This window comes from Rhodnius prolixus, unplaced genomic scaffold (genome assembly GCF_049639745.1).
Source record: "Rhodnius prolixus isolate KJV_2025 unplaced genomic scaffold, Rpr scaffold_8, whole genome shotgun sequence".
NCBI lineage: Eukaryota > Metazoa > Arthropoda > Insecta > Hemiptera > Reduviidae > Rhodnius > Rhodnius prolixus.
Genome location: NW_027411593.1, coordinates 35,227,157 through 35,252,008, shown reverse-complemented (window position 1 = coordinate 35,252,008; position 24,852 = coordinate 35,227,157). Strand labels below are relative to the sequence as shown.

Here is a 24,852-nt window from a genome sequence, read left to right as displayed (position 1 = left end):
TAGTCAGTTGATAAGTAGAGCTTTGCTAGTGCGGTTGAGTCTAGCGCAATTCGGTGCAGTGGGGACCAGGGGTCAGTCGTGGAACAGTTTTGTGGCGTTACGTAGTGAATAAGTAACAGTAAACTGTTGTGACTGTTGTAAATGGTGACTGTAATGAATAGCGTTAGTTGATAGTAAATGTTAATGTGAGTAAAGATAATGTGTTAATAAATCAGGTTAGTACTTACAACATTAGCGAGTTTTATTATTTAATCAAACCCACATCTTTAATAACTAGTGGCAGGCATTAGTTGTGTAAGTAAAGTTATTTGGAAAAACTTTACAATATGTATTATTTTTCTAATATTTGATTTGTTTCTTTGTTAATTTGTCGAATAATATTATAGAAGGAAGAAAGAATATCGCCGATTTGTCATAATTTTTTCTATTTTTGCCAAGCTTTCGACCTAGTGACTAGGTCATCTTCAGGGCTTTTGTTATTGACAATTAAATTATTTTGGCAAATTGTTATAAATAAAGTCGGTCTTCCGTCTTATCTCTATAATTAGACAAGACAGAAATTGGGAAAATTCTTTCCCCCAACTTGATTAACGAATCAGTCACCAAAAACGATGAATAATATATTACGTTTTACTCTATATTTAAATTTAATACTTTTGTTTTAACTTGGTTATCTCATTAGAATTGTTTGCATTCATTTGTTTTTGAATTTTAACAAGTTTAATCCTCTTTTGTCATTAAAATGAGACAGAAATTATTTAAAATGGCTTAAAACAATCAAAAAAAACAAAGTAAAAAACTGTTTAAGCTGTTGTCTAGGGGGGCACAACATTACAAAATAATTCGCAAATTATTGTTTTTTTTTAATACTCATTAAATCAGCGAATTCGTAAATTCTCTGGTTTATTATTAACATTTAAACTTTACATATTGTTATGCAACTAATATTGTAAGTACAGTGCATATTCGCTAAAAAAGAGAGTAACAGATTTCGCTGGAAATATCGGTTTTAAGCTGGTCTTAGCGAGTAAAGCGGTTATAAAGAAAGTCGATGAAAGATGAAAGTGCCGCAGAACGGAAGCGACAATACGATTTTAGAGACTGAATCTGCGAACCAGAAAGGCCATTTCATTAAAATACATTTTTGTTTTCATGTCAAAAAAATCTACGATTTTCTTGATACATTTTTTTAAATATTGTTTGGCACTTCTTCAACTTTTATTGATCATTTTTTTTTCCTTGGAAAAACGTTTTTTAAGGCAGTTTTATGAGAGAGGAAAGAATTTGCTTTCTTACATGGCTCTTAACCCTTAAGTGCATCCGAATTACCTGAATAATGTTACTAGAAATTAAAAGAATATTGATTAAACGAAGGGTTACTTTACTGATCAAACTATTAAGCTTTAGTTACGAGTTTGGCTTAAATTCTCAGTCAAAAACAAAACAAAAAATCATTAAAATATTTTAAAAAACTAGTGATTTTTTTGAAACATTTCTTAGAACTTTTACTGATGGCGGTTTTCTTTTTGTTATACCTAACATTAAAATTTAAAATGATTTAATTTTATCTAAAGTTTCTTTAATTATAAAACATGTAGCCGTATTAAGATTAATACTAATTAAACAAGTTTAGTGGATAAGACTAGCCTCAAAATTAAGGCCACAGTCTTACTGCCACTGCGGCGAACTGGCAAGAACAAAAGAAATAACTGTTCTTCAATTTACTTGTAATTTACAAGTTCTTTTTACTAATCTTGTAAGAGTTTTTTAATTAAACATTTCGTTAGCAAACATTTAGAAGAAATGCTGGCTAGAATAAGGCAAGATGGAACTTAAGTTTCGTAACGATAAAGATTTGATTAAATTTCTTTCTATTCAGTTTACTTTACCAAATAAATCTCTATTAAACAAGTCTTAAAATTACCATCGGGGGAGTAAATGGATGATTCAGGTATACAGTAAATCAAATATATCTTTCGAAGTGGAACTGATCTACTCCTTAAACATTTGTAAAGATACTGGATCTTGTATACAATTTTCTTAATGGTGTTTTCATGAAATTCATTTTTAAATTCAGATGTATAGTGTTTAAAACGATTTTAAACTAAGTCCTTCTAATTGAGAACAGATTATCCAACGTTGGAAAATAGATGGACATAAACTGAAGCAGGATTCAGACAAACGTGGAGATCGCCTCATGATTTGCACTTGAAAGATGTTTATGTTGGCTATTTTAATTTGGCAAATTATTATTTTGTGCTTAGCCTATTTTCTTTCTAAAATAACTAAGTTAACGTTATATGTATACATAATATAGGCTTTTTTGAGAAAAAAATTCACTTTTCTGCAATTCGGATAGACAGATGCACCTCTAATATTTACAGTTCTTGAAGTTGATTTCCAAATTAGCAATTTTATTTCAATTAAGTAGACTTTCTATGCTTATACAGCATCGCTGCATTTAATTAAACAATTTTCCGAAAAATAATGTAATGAGATTGATAGTATTTCCTGTCTTAAAGATAATTGAAGTTTATGAAATCAGAGGGACGAGGGAAAACATATTTTTGAACTAATCTAAACTGCCAAAACTCGGCGCACTGAGTAGTATTAAGGGATGTTAGTTTAAGTCTTCAGGTCAAAACACGTCATTTCGTAAAAACCAGCTGTAACTACGTCATATAAGTGTCCTTTTTTTTATACCTTCTGGAGGCTACAAGATGGAAAAAAAGACAAAAGACAGAAATTGTCAGGCTTTCGTGCGGTACAGACCTCTCGTGTGATAAAATAATTTCTTATGTATGTTATAATGTAGTCAATTATTTGATTATTTGTTAAACACTTCTTTATTTAATGATTAATTTGGTTTTTGTTTTAAATTTTACTTAGTTTAACTGTATTTTGTGTAATCCATGTTGAAATATATATATACACTAAGCATATTTTTTAGTTGAAAATTTATTTCGTAAAAGTGTAACATTAACCTTCCAGCGGGCGTGCGTATCTCACAGATACAGGCTTAGACTAAAATAATCGCAGTTTAGTGACGGAGCGGCGGAGGATGCTGTCCTTTAATCAATGCTACACTCTCATGACTAGTTTCCTTCAGTAAAACTCCTATCTTGTTTGGGGTTGTACATTTCTTTGCAATTGCCGATCCGTGCCTGACATATACTCGCGACCATTCGAGTAAGTTTCCTGACTTATCAATTATTTATATTTTTTCTTTTATACGTGTTCATCAAATTGAACTATTTTCAACATTGTTTATAAGAATATTGCTTTCTACTGACAGAAAAAGACATTGTATATCTCAGATACGAGGAGGAAATAACTGCGAACACTTTCAGACAGTCTAGTGGCTGAACATGGTGATTGGAAAATTACACTTATTGGCTTGTAAAAAATAAAAAGTACTGTCGTTTTCTGAGTCTTTTTTTATTTGTTATTTCATTATTAATAATTATAGATGTTATTTAATTAATTTCATTTCTTCTATTGATAGAAAAAATTAAAAATACCAAAGTTTATCTGTAAGATACGCGCGCCCGTTTTTGTAACTTTTTGGGCGCGCCCGCTGGAAGGTTAAATGAGTTATAAAAGTAAACTTTTGCTGTCAAATCGTTCTCTTCTGCTCATTTTATTTCTGATTTTCATTGTTACAATAATCTTTCAAAGACATATGCAGCGTTCATATTTGAACTGGACCAATGTTGCTAGGGTTGACCTGACAGCATAAGGACTACCCGAATAGTGTAGCAGCTAGGAGGCCATCCAATTCGGCTAGAAGTCGAAATAATCAGATGTGCAGCAATCTCCAAGGAACTAGCCAGCCAGCTGAAAGTGGCCGAATGGCAGAACAGTGCTAAGTGCTGCCCGCTCGAAGGTCTTGGCATCTATATCGTAAGTGGAAGGCTGTGCTAAGCAGGTGTACCTTCGTACTGGAGAATACCAGGCTTTGGATGGTATAGGCTAGAGAGTAACAGACACACTTCATGCTAGAGAGAAACAAGCCCATTTTATCAGGCAATTAATTTCTAGAGAAACAGCGCCATATTGCTAGGATACGGTGAAAGAATTCAGGTCACGCTTAGAGTTTTAGTTCAAAATTCAATCTCCTTTTAACCACTCTAGTAGGAACATATGCAGACATAGATGATGTGTTTGGGTAGACTGTACCTCGCTACCAGAAACCCTTACAATCAAAAGATTAGATGAAATTCACGTAGTGGAATAAATAGCTTTAAAATAAATCTTAATAATAAAACTGACCATAAAACAAATATATTACCACCTTTATTTTGTTTAATATTGATGATGCTATCAAAGGAAACTTTCTTAACAGTTTTACTAATGTTTGATTTATTTTTTATTTTCTTTGATTTCAGGTTACTTTTGGCAATTAAGCGATCTCCACTGGGATCCCAGTTATTCCGACAGAGATGGTGGTAAGTGATTTTTCATTTGAGATTAAATTTAATCTTGTCATGTATAATATGAGTTCAACTTTGTTATAACAAATAATTTTATCTTCTACTTGGTTATTAAACAGTTTTAGAGTAATTATTTTTATCAAATAATAGTAATTTTTGTCGTCAAATTAAGGGAGATGATGCAGTAAGGCGGAGAGAGGGTTTAGGGCTCTCGTAAAATTAATAGAGAGTGTACGCTTTACACATTCGATTAAAATGGAAGGACACACTATTTAACTAAAATATTCTCTCCACAGTAATTGATAAAATTAAAATTACTATCTACTAGTCATTATACTTTAAAGTAATTAAACTACAAACTCATTACAATTCATAACTGGACTCTAAAATAAACATCAAAACTTTAAATTATGAAAACCACATTTATCTTAATATTACTTTTGTTTTGTTATACTATATTAGTTATAAATACGGTCAACATTGCACAAGTCTTATTTAAAACCGATGAGGTGAAGTTGAGAGGGTCTGACATAGATGGATAGAAATTCAGCTGTTTGCTAATTGCTCATCACTTTTTGGCTATTCATAAGTACTTTGGCTTGCTGGTTATTAACAAGAACCTCTGTTATAGTTAATAACTACCCTTAGGTGCCTTCCAACTATAGAATGGATCGGGGTTCGCTTCAGCTTCTTACCTCTCGCCAGGACGCACAGCTCTCACAGCCCAACGGGACTCGTGGCAAATCAGAGCACATCTCTTGGCTTCCATCTTAATCTGTCCCATAATTATCATTCACATTTACCAATGCCTCTCACATTCCTGTTTCCTTTATTTTCTTAAATGTAAATAAGTATTACCTCGTAAGGTTAATTCTGAGTATCGGTTGTTTTCAATTTTGACAACTATTAATGCATTTTGACAGAATCTTCACTATGGCTGAGAGCTGAATACTTGTTAAAGATACCACCTAAAAATGGTGAGGATATTTTGTTATGTTTATTTATATCATTTAGTATTATCTTTAAAATGATTCCAAGAATTACTCGCAGTGGATAATTCCTATTATTGAATCGTAAATAAATTGCAATCTGCGCAGGCAGTCTCAGTTAAGCAGTCTCAGTTAAGCAGTCTCAAAATATTTGGATTTCACAGTTATATTTTACTATTGAAACAGGTAAATTCTGAAAACAGGTATGTTTAGTTCCTGAGTTTCGGTTCTTTCTGAAGTAAGTTACGTCCATTTTAATGTTATTATTTTATATTTGATGCTTTGTAGTCTATGTTAACAAATTTTGATTTGTATCCAAACTCCTCTGTGTAGAGCTTCGGCCCTGATGGCAAAAATAAATAAATATTACAATTAGTAAGTTTTTATCTAACTCATATCTTTATCCCTAAAGAAGTTAACCCTCGATGAAGAGCACCAATGGTAACCGAAATTCATACTTTCTTTGCATCAACTTAGCTGCTCAAAAAAGGCATCATGCTTTCTTAGCTCTCATCTGGCCAATTGTTTACCAATATTATTTCGAGTTTCAAGTTATAATACAAGTTTCCATACTTTGTTTAGCCATTAAATTCAGTTTGAAGCTAGAAAACTATAATCTACACCTATAAATAGATTTTTCCTAGACATTGAATTTCCAAAGGAGAAAATACGTTTTTTAAGTATAAGAATTTCATGATCCTCTTACTTGATATTCATTCCAACTTCGTTCATCTTCTTCCACTACACTTCGTTTGGATTTTTTATTAAGACATTAGTTTAATGCCTCTTTAAACCAACCACCCTCCCGCGATGTGGCCTTAGTAGAAAATTTTCTTGTGTGAAATGCCTACGTTAATGGAATTTGTTCTTTAGGATAAATCTTGTGCGGCAAGATGTGAAAAATGTCTGGAATGTTGATAAGACTTCCACAATTTTCAAACTAAAAACAGGTCAGTCAGTACCAGTTTAGACTTGCACATTTGAAATTTTAGTTTTTTTAAACATGGATTCCATTTTGGGTAGACAATTAGTTTGTTGATATTAGGGAATTCAGTAATAAAATCTTTTAAAGCTAAATGGCTGGATTGTGCTATGTATTAGAATTTCTAAAAAGCATTTGATCCAGCTGATATTCTATTTTAACAATAATATTGTAAATAAAGTCTCTCAAATTTTGGAATCAACCAGATGTTTTCAGTCGTGTCTAACCGACTGATATCGATCTGTTAAACTCTCTGCTGCTTCTCACAAATATCAGTTTTCTTCTGATGATCCCCAAGGTTCACTTCTCTCACTATTCAGATTTAAATTGTTTGTTAAAGATATTTCCTCATGGAAAACTCCTCCACATCTCACTATTGTTGTTGATGAGGTCAAAATTTTCCACTTCGGGGACATCGAGAGTAGGGTATCGAGAGCAAGGTACAGTTGGCGGTCAACCCTGAGAGCTGGCTCCCGCTGTTTCATCAAAAAAACTACCCTTACAAAAATTTGGATAAGTGGATTCATTATCTGGGGTCGCTTTTTATACAATGGGTTTCATGAATATAGGGTTCTGTAGATCTATTTGGGTCGTAGTGCAGTACATCTCGTTAATTAAATTCACAAATTAAAAAAAAAAAAACGTGGTTGACGGGAATTCCCGGATCACAGGTGAAACTCCTCCGTTTTATAAAACAGAATAGAATTCAACGACTGTTAACAAAAAAAAACTGCATTAGTGCAGTGCAAATATCTGGTTCACCTTTTTTATTTTATTATTATTTTGAAAATGCATGTTCTACAATAAGTTGAAAACTTTGTGGTGTACTTGTCGAAATGAAATATGGTGTACCCGCAAATGGAAAAAAACGTTGTGGCTAAACTTAACACTGTATAATAGGAGACCATATTCTGTGATGATTTTATTATTTATTTTTTTTTTACGTTTTAAGTAATTTCTTTATTAGAGGAGAAATTTGATATTCGCAGACCAAAATTACTGGATTGAATTTCACTTAATTGATTGCAGCAAGTTCCTAAATAATTAAACCTCATTATTCATTGTTCACTCTGGTGTGATTAAACAAAGTCGTCATCTCAATATTATTTAATGAACTTTCCAACATCCCAACTGTTTATTGTCAACAAATCGGCTGTTATTTTTCAATTAAATGTTACCCTACAGTTTCAAATAGCTATTTGTTTAGGTTTTAATTTAACTCTATGATGTTTTGCATTGTGTAATTGATACGTTTCTAACTGAATATTTGTAATTGAGAATGTAAAAGCTCTTGTTTTATATTTTAAAGACTGGAATTTACACAATTTTCTTTCAACTTTTTGCAATTTTCTTTATTTTTTTGCAATTAATTCTGCTTGATTGTATTCATCAAATTTAGTTTCTCTTTAAATGATTCAAATTGCAATTAGTTTTAGCCGACTGACCACCAATCTAGCTTGTAGTTTGATAACTTAGATAATATTTTATTCATTATTTTCGTTTTCATTTTTATTAAAATGATGAATGATTTTATTATAAGAGAAAATGACAATCAATTGCGCTACTTTTCGAATTTTCTGTGTTAAACCTGTTCTTAGGAAAATCTCATTCAAGAAACATCGATCAAAACTCCCTCTGGTGGCTGTCAGAAACACTGGGACGTTGAATGGGAATATAAGGAATAGGAATTCTACATCCGCAACTTACTTGGCTCATTCATTTGTTCATTTTTATCAATTTATTTTATTTTATCAGATTTATTTAAAATTCCACTAGTTTTATTTTTACAGAAGTTTCACAGATTGGCAATTATTACCGGTTTTCGAAGATTTTTTGCAATTTTACAGTAGTCTTGAATTTGGGCGCAATAATTACCTTTAACCCTATAGTGCATCGTGTTGCATATCTGCAACATAATCTTTAGCTTTGTGCCGGAGAACTCTCTTGGATTTCATTTGAATTAAAATATGATGAATATATGCCACAACATGTCTAGTGTCAGTTTATATAAGGTTTATGTCGGTTCTAGAAGGTAATGAGCTAATATAAAGCCAAAAGTGAAAAAAAGTCAACACGACCGTAGACTGTGGTAAAGACCGCGCAGAAATTACCGTTCTTGTGCCTATTTTATTGAAAATTAACATTTTTAAAAATTTTACTGTGCTTGGGAAAGTTAGTATTTATCTATTATTACTTTATAAATTTGATAACAATTTTTGCTTAGACCAAAAATTGAAAATAATTTGTGTTGCATATATGCAACATCATGTTATGAGATAATATGTCTTCTAACTTTGTACACAGATGTCTGATGATATCAATTCCGTAATTTTGCTTGAAGTTAGTACTATATTAGTACATCTTCTGTCCACAATTTATAGCATAGAACCGTAAGATAAAATTAGACGATTTGACAGGCTAAGCAAGGAAGTTGATTGCCCGAACGCAATGTATGTCGCAAAAAGAGTACAGAAAGGAACTTGGTGAGACCTTGTGTAAAGTAGGCGCCTAAAAGAGGAAGGCCATCTCCTTCACTGGACGATACTTTGAGGAGAAAAAAATCTGCATCAGCGAGACCACCAGCTAGCGTCAGAAAAGATGAATTAGATCATTGGCCCTTATGGGATATGAAACGAAATATATGTAAATTAATTGGTTGCACGGGTTATTCTTATGCAAAGTGCAAGAAATGCAATTTAAATTTTTGTTTCAACAAAGACAAAAACTGTTTTTATAATTATCATAACCAATAAACTTTTTTTCCCATAAATTTTACATTTGATAATCCCATCCTCATTTTACAACAAAATCAATTTTTCAACATGATGTTGCATATATGATACATAACATAAATTTCACTTTCCTGAAAATTACAAGCGACTAATATTTTTTTAAATATTTTTTCGTTGTTTTATATCAAAATAGAATATTAAAAAAAATAAATTTGAAAGAAATAAAAAAATCATGCATTAGAGGGTTAAGTCACACAGCTTCATTAATTTGTATTCTAAAATAATTCAATGATAGACCCTTGAGGAAAAAATGATTACGTGACCCCTAATTGATTCCAAAATTCATGGGTTAGCACAAGAGGTCTGGTATTGGCAGCATTTTTACCTATTTATAGCACGTTGGCATGAATCTTTCTGGCATAGATTTTCATCATAACGTTAAGATAGTAATCTTAATAGGTTTTTGGACTTTGGGTATCTCTACTGTAATCTTTCAGTTGGGATACCTTTGGAAGGTGCATTGTTTGATGATACTTGGTGTCTAGCAACGTTTCTACATCTTGTAAAGCCTCATAAGGAAACGCTCTTGTGATATTAGGTTATAGATTCTTTTTTTTTTTTTAACAGCTTTTAAAAGCAATTAGGCACTAAGATGAAATCTCACTGTTTCACCTATATCGGAAATGTTTAAAATGACTTTTATGCCGGTAATTTTATCCTCTTAAACTCATGTTTTTTCTATCCTTGACCGGTTCGAAACCATTCAACTAGCATCATTAGCTTGGTATACAGAACTGATTTCTATTATGTTTCCGTTTCACGCTAAACTTGCTTTTCCAAGCTCCTAAATCTGGACTGGTAATCTGCGATGAAATCAGAGAACTCTAGGCTAGGTAGGATGTTTATGAGATAACTAGAAATTACTTAGGAAGTTCACCACTGACTAGGTTTATTTCTCCCATTAGTTAGTGAGTTCAATATTTTTGCCATCGCTAATAATAGTGTAGCTAGTGCTGGCGTAACTTTCAAAATGAAATAATTAAAAATATGTACATAAAAGCATCTGAAAGAATCTATTTCCTATAAAATAACAAAAAATCAAATATAAAAAACTTCAGAAAAAGTCACCCTTTTAGCGGAAACCTTAGGATTAAAGAGATGAGCGATAATAAGTTGTCTAAGAAAACAGATAGCATAGATATATTGGAAGTGACAATTCTTTTAAGTATATAAAAAAGATGACAATATATGCAGATAATTATTACAAGAACATATCTAGCAAATAAAACAGTTTGCCGTTAGTGTTTCTAGCTAATGTTTGAACTTGAGTAGTTTCATTCTAATTTAATTATGATCCAGGGCTGATTGGTTTACCCAGCGAAGTTCCAAAACATGGCGCCCTTATACCAATGAACCTAGCAAACACAATGTATATTATTTCTGTTCTAAGAAATCCCATTTTAGAACATTAATTTAATTAATGTTCACAAAACTGGCTTTATTATTACCTAATAAAATCATTAGGCAATTAGTAAATTCAAAATAATTTCTACAATGGAGTCAATGAAAGAAACAATACAAACTTCAGTTATAGGCACTATCGCTTACTCCTTTGAGCAGAAGGAATATTGTTTTGTTGTCTTTCTAGACATCAAACATACTTTTGATTTGATTTGGCATCAGGGCTTGCTCTGGAAGCTTCAAGGGAATCCTCTCATTTACTTAATATCTTATCCTTAAATCATCCTTCTCAAATAGGTATTACCAAGTAGCAAGAAGGTTCCACCACGTCCTTATTCTATCAAATAGAGGCAAAATTGCCTCAAGGGATTATCCCGGGTCCTCAAACTATTCTAACCACCTTTGCTGATGACACTACTGTCCTCTCACAAAATTATTACAGAAATTCTAGATAGATTGTTATAAATGTGTAAAAGAAAAAAAGTTTATGAATATATAAAATATTAATAAGTATATATTTTAAATTGAAGCTGAACTCAAGGTGATACAAAAAAACGTTTTGAAAAATAAATAATGAATCTAAAACAAAAGCTGTAGCTATGTATTTAATCTATAGAACACCCGAAGATCAGTCTAGCTGCAAAATTTAAGATCAAGAAACGTAATGGACTGTTACTAATTTCTTTTCAGTTGTATTTTTACCAGCTAGATAAACTAATGTTTAGAAAAGATCTTGGTATAAAAGTCGATTTGCCCAGCTATCGAAATAGTTTTGAAATGATTCACGATTATTTACCTTCAACTCTTCGCTAATCTATTGGAAGTTATTTGATCTAGACAAGAACAGAGTACTCATCAAAGCAAATTATCATTTTACCAGGTATTTCAACGCTAACTCTGGCTAGTCAGTTTCCGATTGATTTACTCATATAATTATGAATATTATTAATTAATCTGTTTTTGTCAAGTTCAATGTTAGTATTGTATTAGCTTTCATTACACTTCAATTAATAATTAAAGAGACCGAGATAAAAAGTTTTATTTATTATAAGTAGTTGAATGCGTAGAAAACAGACCCTTACTTCAGATCGAGAAAGGGATGATTTATTTATGAATATTCTCTAAAGATCAAAGGAATTAAACATATTTATCTCTAATTTTTTCTTCTAGCTGCAGGTTTTTCCCCTGCAGATTTTATCCTTTCTGATCTTAGATATTACGACAGTCAAAATGTAAATTTAGATTGTTACTTCATCTGTGTAATTAATTGTAAATATTTAAAGTAATGAAAATAATCCATTTAATTTTTGTATTTATGGATTTAAATAATGTACATTACAAGTCTAATACATAAAGGTTTTGAAACACACAGCATGCTAATTAATCGCAATAGGTAATGGCAAAGAAGGCCCTCTTCTGAATTGGTTTCGAAAATAAGGCAACATTAGAACCGATGAAAGGTTGACAGTATCAACAGATAATATTAATTTGACTCATGAAATTGGAGAAGGTTTTGTTATATCTTAGTAAGTAATGTGTAAACTAATTCCTTCAATGTCTTATGGTAAAATAACTTACTTAAAAAGAGGATAAAAATTTTCATATTTTAATTTAAAATACTTCTCTTGGGTCTTCTATTTCAAACATTTAGTAAATTTTATTTTTAGTTTTTGTTCTTTGTCTACTTCTTCTAACTTGACTGGGTTTATACGACTCAAATTGAACAGTAGATAGCCAATCCATTATTTCTCAGAAAGGCCAATTAGGGGTCTTGCGCATCTTGGCGTACCATGCGTTTCGTAAGTAGTTGCTAAAGCTTTTTATTTAAACTCGGTACTTGTATTTGAGGCTTATCCCGGTTTCCGGAATGGAACAACTTTTTTTAATGAGACACCTTAATTTCAATGATTTCTATTGTGATGTCAGGCTCTCTTCAACAGTCTCAGTTTATAACGAAGATATGATTGAAGCCAATTAAGTAATTATTTACTTCCACATCTCTTCTCTTTCACAACTACTACTTAGAGCTTTGAAGTTGAAAAATCATGATGAGCTCGGCTTTACTGATTGTTATCGTTCAGTCGAAATAACACACAAATTACACTAAAATTTAGTTTGAAGAGTAATGTTTTCTCAGCAGACGTGTTGACCTGGAGCCAGCTCTAAAAATAACTTTGAAGTGTCCTTTTTAATATCCAGTTTAGTATAAACATTAATTTTAAAAAACACTCTCTCGCTTCTACTTTGATAAACACCGGAAGAAAGATAAGAAGTCTTCCTTTCATTAAGAAAATTCGGAAAAGATTAAAGTCAATTAAATTGATATTGTCACCCCCTTAATGATGTTGTATCGATTTTAACTTGACTTAGGGTGTTATTGTGCGATTGTATCTTCAGTACCTCGAGTCATGACCTAATGTACAGTAGGTTTCTAATTGAATGAACTATTTCCCTATGGACCTGAAAAAATTCATTTTAAAATAAATAGCTGCGATTTCATGGAAAAATGGACATTCATTTTATCCCTCATTGACTTCTAGAATATATCATCTATTCTACAGCTAATGGGACTGCCAAATTGTCTGTTTTATTGCACAAACAATGACTGGAGGAATGGATCTATCTATCTGTCATATTTGGTGGAGGTACTGTTTGCCAACAAAATAATTTGTGCACAGCCTATTAACAAATGTGTCGAGCTGATTGGTCACTAATTTCATAATTACAGGGATTTGGGTTTAATTTAAGGGATCTCCAGGACTGGTTCCGGGCCAATGAAAGGAGTACTAGCTCTATTCCTGGCCAACTGATCAGCCATTTCATTTCCCTTAATCCCCACATGGCCCGGCAACCACTCCAGTCGGACTTTATTGTGCCGAGCCACTTGATGTAGCTAGGCCCTACGCCTTTTTACATTCCCAGACCAGGGAAGAGGTAGTTCTGAAGGAAGAGAGGGCCTTCAGTGCCGCTTGACTGTCCGAAAAAATGCAAATCTCCCTATTTCTAAGATTTATTCGCAGATTTTCCCCAGCGCAAGTTTTAATGGCAAAAACCTCGGCCTTAAAGACAGTGGCGTATCTCCCAAGAGCACTCTCAATGAGTACCTTAGGTGTAGCCCCATACACTCCCGCTCCGGTCCCGCAGGCCATCTTGCAGCCATCTTCTGGCACTGTTCTGTCCAGTTTACCCTCCATTCAGTCCTCGATCTGAGGATCATCTGAAACGGAGTCTCGAAACTGTATCTAGGACAGACGCTGTCCCCCACCATATCTGCGAGGTTACAAAACATTTCTTAAGCGGTCAGTTTTTTGCCCATACTTAACTTGCAATATTCTGATTTAACTTTGAATATTATCTAAGAATTTTCTCTCAGTTGAAGATGTTTTCATCAGTTGATAATCCTTTTTTTAGAATAAAAGACGATCCGGATATTTAGGGTGTAAAATAAAAAAGATATTTCTGTATGCTGTATTCAGTATATAGCGTTTGCTGTTTGCTTTGCTAAATAGCAGGAGATTCATTAAATGTAACGAAATTAGAACTTGGGTGTTTGCGGTAATTTAAGCCTAGGAAGTTAAATATGATATCTTCAAGCACCCTAACTTCATGAGCTTATCAAAGTATATTCAACAAACTGGTCTAGAGGTACATAAATTCCTTCTTTTTTTGTTGAACTTGTTGTTAATTTCTCCCTTTTCGTATGAACTTCATTATATAAATAAAGTCCAATTTAATGTGTTCTATTTAATTTGGAATGTAAATAGACCTTTCCGGAACTTAATTAAAAATTCACTTTGATGTCGCAGGACCTTGAGGAGAGTGTATCAGTGTAATTAGTATGTTAGATGTCTATAAAATGAATAAAAAATAAAAGTAAAGAAACTCTTGTTTATCAAGGAATTAAAACATAAAGAAAAAATGGATTAAGGGTAACCCCTTTCATCTCTTTCAAACTCATCATATTTGTATACGATCTGAAGAACTTGATATATGTAGTTAGAATTTTTCCGCGAAATCAGTACCACTTGATAATTAATGTGCCAAGATTGTTTGTAAACTAAATTATTTTGACATGAAACAAGCATGCTAATGCGTAAAATGAAACCAGCTTAGAAGAAACTCTAAACTTAGGTAGAAACCGCATTAGCCTGCTGACTGGCGTGGAATGGCAAGTTCAGAGACCAGCGATTGAAAGAGCTGAAACCAAGGATCATATCGAAAGATCAGACATTCAAAAGAGAGGAGGTTTGTACAATAAGCTCTTGTTGGCTGCAGTGACATGGAGAGCGGCCACTCGTCCTAGTCTTAACTTAATCTAGGTCTATGCATCTATTTCGCCAATACTAGTTCTTGCTTGTGTACAGGAAGGGATACTCTTAAGTGATTGATATGGAAATTTAGACTCAGGAACATCTTACGGCAGCTTTTGGATAAAGCTTTTAAGAACTTTATATTATTGAGTTTAGTGCAGAAAGCTAGAACGATATTGACACCCTGAGTTTTGCAATAACCTCCTCTTTCGTTACCTTTCAGACATGCCATATTTTTTGGAAGTAAAGCTATTGTCTACAGATCTACACAATCCCTGAATTAAGATCGACGAAGGTTGCTTCAAGTTCTTGACATCCTGTCCCCATCGAAATGTTTTTAAGAAACAATACACAAGTGTTTAATTAAATTTAAAAAAAATAAACTGTCTCAAAATGTTTAAAAAAATCTGTTTACAGTAATTTCTTCGCTCCTTTAATATGATTCAAAATAAGTTATTCGAAAGTTAAGTTCTCTTTAGAAATAAAATTTAAAGTACCTTGTAAGCAAAGCAATTCCAGTTCTGAATCTTATTAAAATTCAGTAACATTGTGGTAAAGAAGTTGCATAATTTTCTGCTTGTTACTGTGTAACTTCTTTCAAAAAGTTTTTATCATGGAATTTTATCTATTTCAGACATTTGGATATAAATGCGAATATCGATTAATTGGTTTGTCAAATGATGTCATTACTGCAAAATATTATATTATTTTTTAAGTTTCATTAATTCTCTCATTTAGTTTTTGGGCAGAGATTTTCAAAATATATAACAGAAATTTGGGCAGTATGTGGAAGCCCGAAGGTACCGCGTGCCGACCCAGCTCGAGTGGATAAAAGACGAGATAAGCTTAAAACGATTAGGGGCGCTAATGACCTCAGCAGTCGATGCGCCAAAAAAAAAAAAAAACAGAAATTTGGAGAGAATTCAACTATTGAATTGCATTTTCATATTCATACCTCCAACAAGAAGAAGTAATGCGATTGAACAAATCTTTTATTTGAAGTACATGATTTGGGGTGTTCGGAATGCAAAATAGTTCGACTTTTTTTTTTAATCGCATTTATTCTTCAAAACCAACAATTTAAGTCAGCTCTTTTTCCTGGGTTTGCCATTCCTGATATCCTTTCAACACTTGGCAACATCGGCATCAAGGACACCTCTGCCTTCTATAATTCTCTGTTAAATTCAATTTTAATGCCTACATTGGCCAGCAAAAATCCACAATTTACTTTTTGCAAAGCTGTCATAGGCTTATAATGGACTGGAAAGGGCTAGGTGATATATGTACATTAGCTAAAAAAAAAAAAAATGGATTTCCTTCCGCTAATCTTTTTAAAAATGGGCTAAAATGAGAGTAAATGGCTACGAAAAAAGCAAAAAGACAGAAGTATGTTAACATTTATAAAGATTTATAAAGCAAATTCTTAAGATCCAAGAAATTTATTTTATAGTATTACAAAAAGTTGTCATAAAAGTAACGTACCTTATTTATTTAACTCATTTTTTGTCTTCCCCTTTTACAAAATACTTACCACAGAGGAATATAAATATAAAGAGAAAAACAGTTAGTAATGTAAAAAGGACACTAAAAGGAAACATAAATAATATTAACGGTCCTACGATGGAGCTAGTACGCAGTAATATTTCTTTTCAGTTTAATCAGACTGAATAGAAAATAACATTCGATAAAATATTGAAATTAATTTCACATATTAATTTATATGGGAAACCAATGTTTAGTTTGTAACTGAATAATGTTTGTATGTATGAAATAGTCAACATTATACCACATTTAAGATGAAATCAATTATTAGGAACTTCGTCAGCTGTAAAAAAATAATCAATTGTTGCACTAAATTGAAAAAATTATTAAGTATATTTTTCCCCCTAAGTATCAACCATATTTCCGAAAATATTTTACATAATGAATAAAAGTTGAAGTTAAGTTAGTTAATTTTAGAGCTTACATTGAATATAACCTGTTGCCTGCCATTTGGCATGCTTCCCAGAATAAGCATTATTATATGCACATATATATGAAGTACAATTTATGAAACAGTCGGCAATGCATGTGCATATATTCAAATGAGTATATTTTTTTTTTTTTTTACAGAGTATTGTGCATTTTGATGCAAAGTAATGCTAAAAGTTTTCTTTGATAAGGGAAAATAACTATTAAATAAAAGAAAAGATGAATAGCAAAAATTTGGTGAATTTGTGAAAAATAAAAAATAAATGCTATTTGATTTTCTTAAAACAATTACAGCAAAAACTTTCAATTTAATCTCAATATAAGAAAGAAACTGAGGAATGTAAAGCAATAAAAGATCCTTTCATCCATGGACCAATGAGCATAAAACTTTGCATTGACAGTGTTGTTGAGGATAGCATTAAAGTTTTCAAATCTTTCAGATTCTATTTTAGCAAAAAAAAAATGAGAACAGACTGCAAAGTCGTCACACACACACACACACACACAGAGACACACAAAACAGTGTGGAATCAGGGATTGGCTGTAAATAAACATTTAGAAACGGAAGTTGATCCTAATCAGAACAAACGCTGCTAAACTACTTTATCTGAAGAGCTGGTGATACACGATATGAATACACAAAAAAATCTTAAATACTTTTTAAATTAAAGGAACACCGTAACACCACGCTTTTCCACAATGAAAGCTACACTCTGGATATGTGTATACGGCCATAAAAGTAGGTGATAGAGACAGAAAAAGTAGAAATCTAGACGAACTGGAAGCCAATTCGGTGTTTTTCCTTTGTATTTCACCTTCCATTTCCCAAATGAAGGCTACCCTTTATGTTTATTTTAGCTTTGGCCTTTAAACTAGATAACAGAGACAGAACAAGTAAAGATCTAGACGAACTGGTAGCCAATTCGGTGTTTTCCTTTGTATTTTACCTTCCATTTCCCGAAATAATGCTACCCTTTATGTTTATTTTAGCTTTGGCCGTTAAACTAGATAACAGTGCCAAAACAAGTAGAAATCTAGACGAACTGGTAGCCAATTCGGTGTTTTACCTTTGTATTTCACCTTCCATTTCCCAAATGAAGGCTACCCTTTATGTTTATTTTAGCTTTGGCCTTTAAACTAGATAACAGAGACAGAACAAGTAGAAATCTAGACGAACTGGAAGCCAATTCGGTGTTTTCCTTTGTATTTTACCTTCTATTTCCCGAAATAAGGCTACTCTTTAAGTTTATTTTAGCTTTGGCCTTTAAACTAGACAACAGTGCCAAAACAAGTAAAGATCTAGACGAACTGGTAGCCAATTCGGTGTTTTTCCTTTGTATTTCACCTACCATTTTCCAAATGAAGGCTACCCTTTATGTTTATTTTAGCTCTGGCCTTTAAACTAGATATCAGTGCCAAAACAAGTAGAAATCTAGACGAACTGGTAGCCAATTCGGTGTTTTTCCTTTGTATTTCACCTACCATTTTCCAAATGAAGGCTACCCTTTATGTTTATTTTAGCTCTGGCCTTTAAACTAGACAACAGTGCCAAAACAAGTAAAGATCTAGACGAACTGGTAGCCAATTCGGTGTTTTTCCTTTGTATTTCACCTTCCATTTCCCAAATGAAGGCTACCCTTTATGTTTATTTTAGCTTTGGCCTTTAAACTAGATATCAGTGCCAAAACAAGTAGAAATCTAGACGAACTGGTAGCCAATTCGGTGTTTTTCCTTTGTATTTCACCTACCATTTTCCAAATGAAGGCTACCCTTTATGTTTATTTTAGCTCTGGCCTTTAAACTAGATATCAGTGCCAAAAAAAGTAGAAATCTAGACGAACTGGTAGCCAATTCGGTGTTTTTCCTTTGTATTTCACCTACCATTTTCCAAATGAAGGCTACCCTTTATGTTTATTTTAGCTCTGGCCTTTAAACTAGATATCAGTGCCAAAACAAGTAGAAATCTAGACGAACTGGTAGCCAATTCGGTGTTTTTCCTTTGTATTTCACCTACCATTTTCCAAATGAAGGCTACCCTTTATGTTTATTTTAGCTCTGGCCTTTAAACTAGACAACAGTGCCAAAACAAGTAAAGATCTAGACGAACTGGTAGCCAATTCGGTGTTTTTCCTTTGTATTTCACCTTCCATTTCCCAAATGAAGGCTACCCTTTATGTTTATTTTAGCTTTGGCCTTTAAACTAGATATCAGTGCCAAAACAAGTAGAAATCTAGACGAACTGGTAGCCAATTCGGTGTTTTTCCTTTGTATTTCACCTACCATTTTCCAAATGAAGGCTACCCTTTATGTTTATTTTAGCTCTGGCCTTTAAACTAGATATCAGTGCCAAAACAAGTAGAAATCTAGACGAACTGGTAGCCAATTCGGTGTTTTTCCTTTGTATTTCACCTACCATTTTCCAAATGAAGGCTACCCTTTATGTTTATTTTAGCTCTGGCCTTTAAACTAGATATCAGTGCCAAAACAAGTAGAAATCTAGACGAACTGGTAGCCAATTCGGTGTTTTTCCTTTGTATTTCACCTTCCATTTCCCAAATGAAGGCTACCCTTTATGTTTATTTTAGCTTTGGCCTTTAAACTAGATATCAGTGCCAAAACAAGTAGAAATCTAGACGAACTGGTAGCCAATTCGGTGTTTTTCCTTTGTATTTCACCTACCATTTTCCAAATGAAGGCTACCCTTTATGTTTATTTTAGCTCTGGCCTTTAAACTAGATATCAGTGCCAAAACAAGTAGAAATCTAGACGAACTGGTAGCCAATTCGGTGTTTTTCCTTTGTATTTCACCTACCATTTTCCAAATGAAGGCTACCCTTTATGTTTATTTTAACTCTGGCCATAAAAGTAGGTGATAGAGACAAAATTTGTATAAATCTTGCCCAGGAAGTGTCAATTAAAACACGAACCAATTGTTGCAACAGGCAAGATTCACGCTGAAGTTAGTTGTGGACGCGGAAGTAGTTTCTTTGTAGCTATAATTTGGCCTCAGCGTTGTTCATCAACCTATCCACATCCGTTTTAGCATTTAGCTCGGTGTGCTCCCTAATCTTTCTGGTTTGTTAGATTACTTCTTTTATTCATGGATCACTTCTTCGCAGACGTTCCACTTAAAAAGTCCTTGTCATCAAATTTATTTAGAGCTCCCACTGACTAGTTTCTCTTTGTCCTAATATGATTTCACAATTGCTGAGGGTTGGAAAAAAAGAAAATTGTAAGATCATCTAGATATGACCATCGAAATAAGTATTCTTTTTATTATTTAGAAGGCTTTGAGGAATATTTTAATGATTTAAAGGAAGAAGTAGTAAAAGTTTTTTTCTTGTGAATAAATTTTAGTTTTACATTGTTCAAGAGGAAAATTAATTCTAAACTTCTTTAATTTGATTTCTTTTTTATACTAGTTGGTGAAACTTTTTATTATGATTGAATTAAAATGGTTAGTAAAGTTTCTATCAAAGATTCTCGGTGTAATAATTTAAAAAGGTGTACTCAGTGGTTGTCGAGGGAATAGCTGCAAAGCAAAATCTAAATTACGTATCTGCCAGCGTGCAACTAGTATAAGTGAACAAAAAAGTATCCATTTAGTTAAGTATACTCGCAAAACATGGCTGCCTAAAAGATACAATTTAAATCTTGTGACTCCAAAGTGTTCATTTATTACGCGCTACTGTAATCAGTTTTCTTTACAGAATAAAGTGTAGGGTTTAGTCAAGCATTGCAGCATCATTAAAAATCATCAAAAATTAAAGTATGATCAAAGCTATTTACAATATCTCTAATAGAACCATTCCAAATGTTCTTTTCGTTCGAGATGTTATCATTTCTGTATACTTGAAATTTTACTTTCGCCTCTCTTTTCATCCCAAACATCTTTTATCTTTTTGATTCTACTTAACAATTCCAAACGTTCGCTGAGATGGCATAGGCACCAATGTATTTATACTTCTCATTTCAAGAATCAGTTATTCGATTTATTTGTTGCTAATGTAACTGCACTAGTAGTTGGAAATTTCAATCAAAGTTACTTATTTATTTTTTAAATCGCTTGGTTCTGTATTCAGTTCAATTTGCTAATTACTGTAGCTGTGGCTTTGTGACGGGGCATTTATTATTTATTTAAAAAATCCCTAGAAATAGTGAACTATGGACTTTAAAAATAGTTCATGCATAACTGCTAAAATAATTGGTTTGAGATTGTTAAAGTTTGAACATTGTTTAAAGTAGTTTTTTGTTTTTGTTTTGAGTTTAAGAAATATTGTATACATATATATGGAGTGTTTAATATTTCGTAGTGCGCCAAAACGTTAAAGATAAGGGCGCTCTCTGTGTAGCTCTGTACTTTTATTAAAACCACGTTCCTTTCCAGTGACGACCTACTTTTAAAATTGTTTAGGGGGTTTTTGCCCACATGTACCCACAGTTTGACTGCTGGTAGCTCCCTCAGTTTGCCACTCGTCGTCTCCATCATCGCTGACTAGTTGTTTTGCCGTCCTTCCAGCTACTATTCCCAGTAAACATTTCTCTTTGTAATTCTACTGTTTCCGCCCAATGCGCTAGTCATATTAAAATCTCAGCCAGCCGCATCTACTATGTATCTACAAACAAACAACCGCTTTTACAAAGTAATCTTGCTTGTACAACCCCCTTATCCCCACAGTTGTGAACATTCACCAGCAGTGCTGGAAATCTGAATACTGTTTTTTTGTTTATAACCATTTTTAACCAGAAGGCAATTTGGGTTTAGCGTACGGTGGAAGTGCTATGCAAGATTGGCCACGTTTATCGCTAAGAGATTTAGACATTCGTCTACTTTGGAAATGTGAACGTACTTTTCATTTGAAACTCAAACACATTAAATAAATTATTTTCTTTTCATTTAAGAATGTATCACATACTTAGTGCATCAAATCATATGAAAGAATAACTTTAATTTTTATATAATCTATTGCAAAATCATTGGCAAAGAAAAGTAAAATAATTGAATTTTCACCAAAGACAAACAGTTGTTTTGGTAATCGTTTACTGTTCTTAGTTAAAATGTTGTCCTGCAAAGTTACAACCATTATCGCGAGCATTTAGCTTTTGTTAATTGGGCAATGGCCAGTTGACATCAGCACAACTCTTGAGTATTCACAGGAACTGACAGTCGGCAAGTTTTAAACATGGATCTTTTAAAATTATTCAATTTTGTATTTATGACCACAAATTTCAAATTTTGAACGTAATTGATTACTCATACTTACGTATTAATTTCGTCAAATATTTATAGCAATAGGCACTGCATGCTCTTGAATTCATGTAGAATACGCCTTTGGCCTTTATATCCTTCTTAGTAACGTGAATCTTTTAGGTCAGGATAGGGTTTGCCTAAATAGACTCACTTTCTGAAAACCAAATGATTGTGATGAAATGAACGCTCCAAACAATATGCTTCAAATTAAAGTTATACTTCTCTCTGTAAAATGCATTTCCAAAGTGCAACTAGGAAGTTTAAATCAGAGTTACACATTCCTATTCAATCTCAGAAACTGAATAATCGATTCAATAATTCAGTATTCCTCGTCTACTTATTTTCACCAAAAAAATAATTGTTGGGTCCTCTAGTGATGAACTCAAAAAAAAAAGAGAACTACATAGTTAAGAAAGCTTTATACTTACCTACTAAAAATTTTTAAGTTATAATCAAATTCATCAATTTAATTCTGCCAATAAAGAATACTTTTCTGTTATTATTGGTTTTTATTTACCTAACCCAAAAAAGGATTGGATACATGAAAATGAAAGTGGATAGATCGATTCCATTTTCCGAAGCAATATTGCCGAAGTGGATGCTGAGTAGTTGGTTGTTTTTGAAAGAAGGGAAGAGGTAAAGATCAGCCGCATAAATTACATAAAATATGCGGCCAAAACACCTCCCTGGAAGTTCCAGTCTTGACATTAGGAAGTAGGGAAAACCAGATGCCTGAATAACTTGGCAATATCTGACTGGAAACAGTTACAAGAGGTTTTTTTTTTCTCTCTCTCTCTTTGCTGCATTTCCTTTCTTAGTTATATGATATTTTATCTTTCTCTTGAAAATTAAATATCTTATAATATACAAAGGTAGATAGATAGACAGATAGATAGTGTTTTTAGTTACTAAATTACAAAATACAAACAAAATTCATTTAGTTAATACAGCCATATTCATACACCATGTTATTGTTTCTCTAACTGTTTTTATTTTATTGTTTTGGTGAGTCAGGGTGAACAAATAACACTCACATATTAAGTAAATTTTTATTTTCCACAACATAACCCTGTTTTTAATTCATGAACTGTAAAAATTTAGCCAAAATAGATAACTGTTTCGAAATAACTCGTCACCAACGAGACTTTCATATTCATACATTAGCAACAATTAACATTTTTTAATTTAAAAAAAAAGTCAATATTTTGTTGGGTAGCCTTTTCTCTTAATTACTTCAGATAACCTCCTAGGCATCAACTCAACAAGTTTCTTGGTGGTTTCCGGAGTAATGTTATACCATTCTTCAATTACTTTCACCTTCAGCTGACTTGCATTTTGGATCTGATGATTTTTCAATTTTTTTTTTTTTAAACTCTGCCCACAAATGCTCGATTGGATTTAGATCTGGTGACTGTGGGGGTGTTGCCTTCACTTTGGGACAATTATATAATAGCCATTCTCTGGTTTTAAGGGTCTTGTGGTTGGGATCATTATCCTGATAGAAAATAAAATTCCTTTCAATTCCCCAAATTTTGGACTGATTCTTTTAATTTTTTTTTTTTCTTAAAATATCTACGTACTTCTCAGCATTCATAATCCTGTTGATAAATTGAATTTTCCCTACCCCAGAAGCTGAGTAGCACCCCCCAAATCATCACAGATACTTTACTGTCTGTTGAAGAAGATTCTTTACGGAAAGGTTTTCATTCAAATTGTCTCCAAACTTTACAGTTTCCATCGCATTGAAAAATGTTAATTTTAGTTTCATCTGTAAATAATGGAATATTTTTTCTGAGGTAACAAGCTATAAAATACAAATTTCTTTTATTTTTAGTCATTAATAACCGATCAGTACTAGGTAACGGGACAGGTTAGGCATCACTTAAAGCTTACAATCTAATGTAAAGTACCGTTAAAAACTGTATGGAGTAAAAAAAGATTGAAGATAAAAGAAGTAAGCATAGTATGGAGCGTTCACACCAGATTGTGACACCTTCAGCAGCTGGGCTTATCAAAAATGAACACAAGAAAATAATAATTGATTTAATTTTACAAAATTTTCACTCTTGAACAGTTACCATACTTGAAAAATAAATAAATGTGACAAGATGGTTGGGGACACAGTGGTAGACGGCAGAGAGAGCAAAACAATAATGTGATTTAAGAAGATAGAATATTTTACAAGATGCAGTAACAGATGCAAAAAAAAAAGGCTGACCATTATATTATTCTTAATGTTTTAATCATGAAGTACGGGTGAATAAATGACGGATGCAGATTTCTTGACACTAGAATTGCTAAAAAAATAATAAAGTCTACCATTTTTTTTGTTTATCTGTTATCGTTGTTTAACGATGTGAAATGACTGTGAAATGTATATGGCTTTTATTATTCACAGATTACTAATTGGAGATTGGAATTTTCAGCTTAAGTTGAAAAAAGCAGAGCGGGTCGAAACCCTCAAACAGGAGAAATATAGTTTTTGTTTCAATTATATTTCGATGGAGTAAAGTTTATCTTTAATTAACATAGTATATTAAGATAATTTTAATAAGCTCCTTTATGTGTTATCGTGGTGCAATTTTAAAGCTTGAAAACAATAGGAAAAAAAAATCAGAGAAGAATAATTAATTATCTGTCAAATCCATTTAAAGCCTTTGATCCTGATAATGAATAAAAGAGTTCCCGTAATGGAGCAGACAAAATGATTGCACACACTACCT

At 32.5% G+C, this 24,852-nt stretch overlaps 1 protein-coding gene across 1 annotated transcript in view; it reads left to right on the top strand.

The window, feature by feature from the left end:
• Window positions 1-24,852, top strand: part of LOC141451336 (acid sphingomyelinase-like phosphodiesterase 3b) — a 267,887-nt gene that overhangs the window by 125,530 nt on the left and 117,505 nt on the right. Inside the window, exon 2 of the mRNA XM_074122628.1 lies at window positions 4,389-4,448. Coding sequence (XP_073978729.1) covers window positions 4,389-4,448 — 60 coding nt within the window. The remainder of the gene's footprint in view (window positions 1-4,388; window positions 4,449-24,852) is intronic.